The sequence below is a fragment of the Eumetopias jubatus genome, unplaced genomic scaffold (assembly GCF_037043125.1).
Source record: "Eumetopias jubatus isolate StellerSeaLion01/CBP00866 unplaced genomic scaffold, mEumJub1_p1.0 scaffold_6, whole genome shotgun sequence".
NCBI lineage: Eukaryota > Metazoa > Chordata > Mammalia > Carnivora > Otariidae > Eumetopias > Eumetopias jubatus.
Window position 1 is genome coordinate 72,971,777 of NW_028274812.1, and position 9,297 is coordinate 72,981,073.

Genomic DNA, 9,297 nt, shown 5'->3' on the forward strand with positions numbered 1-9,297 from the left:
TGTTAAAGTCACCTAAGCCTTGAGTTTTGTTGGTAGGAAGGTTTTTTTTAAAAAACAACTTAATTTAATGATTATATAGTATTATTCAGATTTGTTGCATGAGTCTGTTTTTTTTCAAAGATTTTATTTATTCACAGAGAGAGAGAGTGTGCGTGAGCTGGGGGAGGAGCAGGGGGAGAGGCACAAGCAGACTCTGAGCTGAGTGTGGAGCCTGATGAAGGGCTTGATCCCATGACCCCAAGATCATGACCTGAGCTGAAACCAAGAGTCAGATGCCCAATCAACTGAGCCACCCAGGTGCCCCAACATGAGTCAGTTTTCATAGGTTTTATATATATATATTTTTTAAGGGGGGGAGGGGCAGAAGGAGAGGGAAAGAGAGAATCTTAAGCAGCTTCTACACCCAGTGTGGAGCCAAATCCAGGGCTCCATCTTAAACCCTGAGATCATGACCTGAGCCAAAATCAAGAGTCAGATGCTTAACCAGCTGAGGCACTTAGGCAACCCGATAAGTTATATTTTTCAACACATTTGTATTCTATCTAAATTTGAAATCTTTTTGGCCTAAAGTTGTTGTTTTTTCTGACATCTGTAGCTATGTCCCTTTTTATTTTTAACATTATTTGTGTCTTTCTCTTTTTTTTTTTCTTTTGATCAATCTTGCCAAAGATTTTGTCCTTTTCATCTTTTGGCTTTGTTGATCTTTACTGTCAGAGTTTTAGTTCCTTGATTTCTGCTATTTTATTATTATTACCAACAATAGACTTTTTTGCATATCCTGGGGGTAGGTAGGACTGAGGTTTAGTTGCACTTCATAATTTTTTACTATAAGTAATTTTCTGTATCTTGTTTTTTTTCACACTGATTAGGCATTTCTGGTCTGTGACTGTTATTGTCCAAATAAATTTTGGTTAAAGCTCAATGTTCACATCTAAACACCCTTTAATTGTGAATTATAATCTGTAAGTCATGTAGTTTTTAAATTAGCTATCATTAATATATATACATCTTTACATGTTTATAAATTGCTCCTTTTGGTATTAAAAAAACAAAGGTTTCTTCATGAATAACGAATTTTCTTTTGTGTCTAAAATTAATGCAGACTTTTGTGTACTATTTTGGGAGGAATATGTATTTTTTATTCAAGTTTGGGCATAAATATGAAACTTCAGAGGCAGAGCTTAACCTATCTGATAATTCTGTTTTGATTGGAAAAGTTTAAGTGCCTGTGCTCTGTGTAGACACTTTAGCTTTAGTGATTGTTATCAGGGGTAATAAACTACATATCTCTTTATTATTTCAATTTTTACTTTAGCTTTTCAGTGATCTGTTTAAGAATAATGCAAACCGTGCTGAGAATACAGAAAGAAAGCAAAATCAGAATTATTTTATGGAGATGATGACTGTAGAAGGAGTCTATGATTACCTGATGTATGTAGGTAGGTAAGGTCTGTGAGGTTACTGTGAAAACCTATTTTTCATTCATGTATCATTTCTTCTGTGATGCAAATTAATGCTCTTCACTATTGCCCCATTGTAACTTCTTTTTAAATTGAAGATAATTCTTTTATAAGAATTTGATATAATTGGTTTCGAACATATTAAAGTTCTTAGTGTTTACAAATAAGATATTGACCATTTGTGTTTTTTTTATACTGGAAAATGTTTGAAATATCTGTTTATCTTAACAAAATATTCCATATGATCCTTCTCAGGACGGGTGGTTTTCCAAGTTCCTGACTGGCTTCATCATCTCTTAATGGGAACTCGAATCCTGTTTAAAAACACCCTGGAAATGTATACTGACTACTATCTTCATTGTAAACTAGAACAGCTGTTTCAGGAGCACCGTTTGGTCTCACTCATAACACTTCTCAGAGGTTTGTATTTTGTCATGTGTTTGTTTCATGTTTTATGTACTTTTGTGTCCTGTTTTTCATTGGTTTATTAGTATTTCTGCAATGAAAAAGTACTTTGTGTATAATAGGTAAAAATTCCAGCAACTACTTCTTTTTGTGTCTTTTTAGATGCTGTGTTCTGTGAAAACACTGAACCTCGCTCTCTCCAAGATAAGCAAAAACGAGCAAAACAGACTTTTGAAGAAATGATGAATTATATTCCAGGTATAATATTTAAGTAGTTTAATATAGATTAGCATTTCTTTGAGATCACAATGTATAGTAATTTTTTTAAAGATTTTATTTATTTGGAGAGAGAGAGCAAGCACGTAAGTGGGGGGGAGGGGCAGAGGAGGAGGGAGAGAGAGAATCTTAAGCAAACTCTACACCGAGTGCCGAGCCTGATACGGGGCTCAATCCCACAACCCCCAGATCATGATCTGAGCTGAAATCAAGAGTTAGATGCCTAACCAGCTGAACCACCCAGGCACCCCTCACGATATAGTAATTATTGAAACTAATTTTTATTTTGAGTTATCATTTTAGAAATAGTTATAAAGACCAACTAAAATTAACTCATTAGTTAAATAAAATTTGGTTTTTATGATATAAGCACTATGAACTTTAATACAGGCTTTTTCTACTTATGCAGTAGCCAGATTCTTTCAATAGCAACTTATAATCAGACTGATCAAAGTGATATGTTTGTGGGACAATTGGAATCCTGCTGCCCATTATACTATGAGAAGAACTACAGTAGTGTTTATGAGTAAAAGATCAGAATTAATTCATTCTAAATTTACTGAGCACTTTCCACATGTCAGGCACTATGCAGAGAGCAAGGGATATAAAAAGTATACTTGAGTAATTCGGTCTAGCAGGAAGACAGGTATACAGACAAAACATACATGTGATAGGCATGTTCAACTCACAGAGTATCTCAGAGGAGGAGAATGATCACTTCTTCTGTAAAGGAGGTAGCCTTGAGCCATAAGGTAAATGAATGGTAGTAACCTTTTATAGAGTGAGAAATAAAAGGAAAAAATGTTAAGGGGTCAAAACAGAGGATACTTAGTTTAGAATATTTTGAGTTGAAGTGCCTATACATTATTCAGGAGGAAATGTCTAATAAGTAGTTAGATATTCAGGTTTTGAAATTGGAGAAATGAATGGTAAAGGATGGAGATATGGGAGTTATGTGTAGTGGATAATAATGCCCAGAGAGAAAATATAGAATAAGAACTGAAGAGGCCTTTGGACTGAATCTTAGAGAATTCTCATCATTGAATAACTAGTCTCAGAATAGTCCTGCTGCTCTGTGTGAAGACAATTAAGTTAAATCCCTGGCCTGAATATAAAAGTGAATAAAACTATTTGGGGCTAAGTCTTCTGTAGGTAAATGATGAAGTAATTTCTTACCTGTTTGTAATAGCAGCCCTTAGTGTTCATGGCTTTAACAGTCTTAGTTTTGATATTAGAGACAACATGGAAAGCCAGTGAATGTAGTAATTTGTTATTTTGCTAAGGCACAAATTTGAATCACATCTACTTCAAAACTTCTCTTTGGGGAGGAGTAATTTAGTGAGTAAACTAAGCATGTCTTTTTGTTGTCCTCTACCCTTCATTTCTCAGGAACTCATGAAGGATCTGAAAGGATCACTTATTTTTGTCCATTATGCATCATGCATCTTAATTGGAAAATTCTATGTAGTATTGGTGAATTAGGGGATTCATAAAGATCCATATTGGGCCACATATCTTGAAAATATCAAGGATCTACTATGCTTATTATAAATTGAATTTGGCCTTTGCCTTGTAGGGTTAGATTTATCTCCTAGAAGCAAACATAAGGGGAGAACTTTTCAAGGACATCATTAAGAGTTTTATTATGATGGGGGGGAGGACAAATATTTGAGCACTTTGTTTACTTAAGAATAATTTTATTTTCCTGTTTTGGGGAAAACGTTCAGAGATTTTTTAGATTTTGGACCAACTCTTTGGTAATAGAAGTGAAAAATGACAGCTGTGCAAACATGTATCAGAACGTTTTGGATCCTAAATTAGTGTTTAAACATTTCCCAAAAAGACTGTTCTGTAAGATGGTTAGTAATAATTATGAAAAAAGTACAAAAGTAAATTAAAGAGGTTATATTCATTGAGGAAAGTCTGTGTTAAAAAATTAAACTTTTTTTCCTGATATTAAGATATTCAAACATTGTGAAAATATATAGAGTAAAAAGTAGAAGCCATCTTCTCCCTAATCAGTTTGGTGTTAATCCTCACATTTTTTCTGTCCATTTCTATACATGTGTGTACAAATGTATACACATAATTTTAGGATTTGATTTTATTTGTTTTTCCTGAATGGGATAACACAATATGTGTTATTTTCCAACTGTCTTTTATCACTTAATAATATAAGTAGATTTCTTTACTGCAGCATTCTTCAGAGCTTGTAGTATACTTCTATGCAGTGTGAATCTCCAAAAGGAGGAGTTTCTTGACTATAGAAGCCTTTTTTCCAGGAGCCCCTTGCAGAACACTGGTTTAGGAAATGCGGATTTATAGTTTTTGTGTAATACCTGGGAAGCAGGGTGAAGATTTTGATTCATGGTCCAGTTAATGATGAGTCACTTTATAATATGAAGTGTTTTCACCTTTGGCTTTCTCTTTTAGATCTGATAGTCAAGTGTATTGGTGAAGAAGCCAAGTATGAAAGCATCAGACTTCTGTTTGATGGCTTACAACAGCCAGTTCTCAATAAGCAGGTAAAATTCATTAAAGCAGGTTAACTAGTGTTGGCTAGGTTTTGTGAACGACACATAGTAGGGTGTCTGGTATATTATTACTTGTGAAGTGACACTATGTTAAATCAAGGCAGTGCACATCAGACGTTCAGGTAGGAAAAAAAAAGAAAAAGTATTTTATCTGTTATTCTTTTTTGCTGATTATTTTTAAATTAAATTTTCTATTTTAATTTCAGTATAGTTGACATACAGTGTTGTATTAGTTTCAAGTGTACATTGTAGTGGTTCAACAATTTTATACATTACTCGGTACTCCTCATAATAAGTGCCCTCCTTAATCCCCATCACCTCCCCTCTGGTAACCATCAGTTTGTTGTCTCTAGTTAAGAGTTACTTTTTTTTTTCTTTATAACATGAGTTGTTTTGACTTAAACAGATTCATTGTAGAAAATTTGGAACATATACAAAATTCATGAAATAAAGTAAATATTTAAAAATTAAGAATTCCATCATTCAGATTACATAGAATAACCACAGTTAACATTATGTATATAGTTCAGTCTGCACATATTTTGTTGAGATCTTAATATAACTAAAATTTTGTGTCCTCATTGTGTTTTTAACATTTATGAAGCATAATAACAAGCTGTACACATGCCTTCTCATTTAGAGGTAACTACAGTCCTGATTTTTGTTTTTATTATTTTTATGGCTTTTGTCTAATGCCTTAAAAAAAATTTTTTTTTTTGGTGCTTTAGCTGACTTATGTTTTATTGGACATTGTGATACAAGAACTATTTCCAGAGCTCAATAAGGTAACTGAGAAGCAACAGTTTTATTCTTTATGTTTTTGATGGTATGCTGACATCTGTTTTAATTAGGGACACAAAAATTAAGGAAACCCTTGGGGCTATGATCCTTTTAAAAATGAACAACCTTAATAAATGACTCTATATTTTCTTTTTTCAACATGCTTAAACATAGGATCTTTTTTTGGGGGGGGCAGGAAAGGAATAGCCTGTGTTTTGACTTTGTCCCTTCCTAATTATAAGCAGATAGGAACATGTATATATACCCTGCAGAGTCTTTCCAGAGGAAGGTGTGTTTCAATCCTAGCACTAGAATGGGCCAAGCTCTTCAGGCTGTCCTCTATCTGTAACACTGAATGCCATATAAGTTAGACTTGAGTGTTTTGGGGCAGTTGAGCTTATATTAACCCAGTAGTACAAAATGAATTGGAATTGGAGAATGGTAATATTATTATTGTATTGAACTTGGCGGAGATATATATATATATATATCCGTCCATCCATCCATCTTAGGTTAGGATTTTTATACAATGGAATTAATTGTTAGGCACTTCACAAATGAACCCTGTTTTATTCTCTTGTATTAAATAGATTTATTTTTACTTTAGGTACAAAAAGAAGTTACCTCTGTGACATCCTGGATGTAAACATTTGGATTTGGGAAAGAATAACCAGATAGATAACAAATTTCTGCTGTATTAGTGTAGTATTTTCTTTCTTTTACTTTGTATATTCTTGTATATATCATGTAATCCAGTGTCTGAAATTTTGATTTTTTTTTTTGTTTTAATAAAGACTAACACAAACTTAATGGTCACAAGTGATTGGGTTTCATAGTCTTTAATTTTTTTTAACCTGTTATCCAAATTTTGTTAGAACATCTGTCATTTGTTATTGCCATTTTAAAAGAGGTAATTCATAATCCTCTTAGGGCAAAGAGATAAAACCAATAGTCTTTGTATTGTATCATTTTGAAAATAATTATGTTTAGTATGGGGAAACAGGAGTAAGATCTGATTTGCTTTCTTATTTAGAGTTAATACATTTTAGTAGATTTTTTTCTTTTTACTTTCATTTTCTATTAGTTAACTACATGTCTATAAAGAAGACATTCTTTATGAGTTTTTCATAAGAAACAAAGGACTTCTCCTTACTCTTCCTGGATTGACAGATTATAGCCCTCTTTAGGTGTGAAAACTGACTACTTACAGATATTTGTGATTGTGGGGTTGCAACTACATTTCACGGAATGGATGTAGTAGCTATATTCCAAAATCTTATGTAAACAATTGAGTCAAGGAGATTTTCGGTTTATGTCTGTTGTCTCTCCAAACGGAAAATACGGAATTAATTTTATTTCTTGAGGAAAGTTAATTTAAAATATTAAGAGCCAGTGTTGAGAATTCTACTCAGAGTTCCCTCCCATGCTCTACTTTTCTCCTTGAAACAAATTTGTCTTTCAAGATTGAGAGTTTTGTGTTTGCTAATTGGTTGTAGCATTCATTCAGAATATACTTACTGAGTTTCAGCTATGTATTAGATACTAAGTTGAGTAATATGAAACTAAATATAATTTGGAAATCTAACCTATTTAATACTATTCACTTATTTTTTTCCCAAGGTTTTAAAAAATGGTTATTAGGTATTGTAATTTTTGAAAAGGTTTTGTCAGTAGTTTTATTATATTTTCAATTGCTTGAAACTTCTAGAATATATATGAGTTTCTGTGAATCAGTGCTTTAATACCAAGCCTTAAGCATTTACTGATTTCTCAGGGACAGGTGGAAGAGTAATCAGGTTAACTCTTCACATTTAAATCCATAGCATTTTAAACACTGTTATTTAAAATGTCACAGTAAACTGAAAAAATAAAATATTTTACAGCCCTTTATATGCCATTCTTACCTACTTTCCTATAAATTGTGATATTCTCTTTATTTAGATGAGAAAAATGTTAGGAGTGCATCATTCTGCTTGGGCTGCCATAACAAAATACCACAGACTGGGTGGCTTAAACAACAAATTTATTTTTCACAGTTCTAGAGGCTAGAAGTCCAAGATGAGGTGCCGACAAGGTAGGTTTCATTCTGAGGCCTCTTCTTTTGGTTTGCAGTTGCTCACCATCTAACATGTGCCCCTGACCTCTTTGTGTAGGTGTGTGGGAAGAGAGAAAGAGATCTCTCTCTCTCCTTCTTATAAGGCCACCAGTCCTGTTGGATTAGGGTTCTACTCTTACAACTTTATTTAACCTTAATTACCTCATAAAGGCCCCATCTCCAAATATGGAGAATTTTTGTGTTAAAGCGGTTTTGGGTTTCAACATGAGAATTTTTTTTTTTAAGATTTTATTTTTTTATTAGAGAGCACGAGTGGGGAGAGAAGCAGAGGGAAGAGGGAGAAGCAGACTCCCCGAGGAGCAGGGAGCCCAACAAGTGACTCAATCCCAGGACTCCAGGATCATTACCTAAGCTGAAGGCAGACACTTAACTCATTGAGCCACCCAGGTGCCCCCAACATAAGAATTTTAGGAGGATATACTTCAATTAATAGTGGGTGAGCTCTATTTAAAGAAAATGTGATGTATAAAAATCGACACATACAAAAGTAACCGTTGACATTATAAAAGGAAAAGGAGCTAGATGCAGTCTCTGTCAACCAGGCATTTTATATACATTATCACATTTTATCATCCATCACAGTAATTGTGAGATGATATTATTTCTATGTTATAGGTAAGGATATTGAAGCCAGAGAGAATAGTGAAGTTAGAATTCAAACTTAGATTTGTCTCTCACTTGATGTGCTTGTCAGTGTTGCCCCATAAAAGAAGCTTTTATTTCCAAAAGTAGGCATTCTTTGGATCCTTTTTAAAAGTATGTTCCCCAGTCATTTGAAATATTTTACTTTGTTCATTACTTTCTATCCATCTTTATGTGTGTCCTCTAGTACAAGAGCTTCACATTTTGGAAATGTGTTTATAGAAACAACTATCAGTGTTTCTGGTTGAGGGGATAAAATGAAATTAAATAGATGGAAAGATGTTTTCAGATTTAAAGGGACATTATAAAATTGTGTTTTATGTATAATCATTTATAGGTATCAAGATTCTGAGAAATGATTGAAAGCAAGCATTTAAGTGATCATTTATTGACTTACTAAAAACCATTTGATTTTACAATAGAGTCTAATTTACCATTCTTCTTAGCAGACTGTGTAATGATGTATACACAAGTTGTAATTTCCAGATATAGCCAACATTAGCATAATGATTGACTGAATGAATGAACAAGTGAATAGGTCTTGCCAGTTCACTATATTCCATTTCAACTCTGCTTTCTGTAATGTATCCAGTTATCTCTATAACAGTGCTAGATACACAGAGGAGAAATCTTTAACCTGAGGCCTATGAGCTCCAGAGAAAAATAGTTTTTTTATTTCACTTTTTTTTGTTAATTTGATATTTTGCTAATTTGATATTTATGGTTTTTTTTTCTGTCAAACACTCCAGGTAATGGATGTGTATTTCAATGACACCCTGTTTACTTAAAGCAGTGGCAGGCAGGATTTGGCCCTCAGGCTGTAGTTTGCTGATCCCTGATGTAGAAGAACAAAAGAGGGGAGGAAAAAGAATACTGTTAGAAAAGTTATAATTACCTTCATATTAGGAACGGGGGAATTGAATCTTTGGAGAAAGGCAACTATTTTTTTTTTAAAGATTTTATTTGAGAGCGAGAATGAGAGAGAGAGAGAGAGCATGAGAGGGGGGAGGGTCGAAGGCAGAAGCAGATGCCCTGCTGAGCAGGGAGCCCGATGTGGGACTCGATCCCGGGACTCCAGGATCCT

At 33.7% G+C, this 9,297-nt stretch overlaps 1 protein-coding gene across 5 annotated transcripts in view; it reads left to right on the plus strand.

Moving 5' to 3' along the window:
• SNX14 (sorting nexin 14) overlaps positions 1–6,297 on the plus strand; it is an 80,458-nt gene extending 74,161 nt beyond the window's left edge. The window contains exons 24-29 of one of the 5 annotated variants that reach the window (XM_028108062.2): positions 1,316–1,439; positions 1,716–1,880; positions 2,028–2,123; positions 4,575–4,666; positions 5,404–5,460; positions 6,063–6,297. In XM_028108062.2, coding sequence (XP_027963863.1) covers positions 1,316–1,439; positions 1,716–1,880; positions 2,028–2,123; positions 4,575–4,666; positions 5,404–5,460; positions 6,063–6,101 — 573 coding nt within the window. In that variant the 3' untranslated portion in view covers positions 6,102–6,297. The remainder of the gene's footprint in view (positions 1–1,315; positions 1,440–1,715; positions 1,881–2,027; positions 2,124–4,574; positions 4,667–5,403; positions 5,461–6,062) is intronic. The other 4 variants (XM_028108061.2, XM_028108060.2, XM_028108064.2 and 1 more) reach the window with 4 other exon arrangements.
• The last annotated feature ends 3,000 nt before the right edge of the window (positions 6,298–9,297 follow it).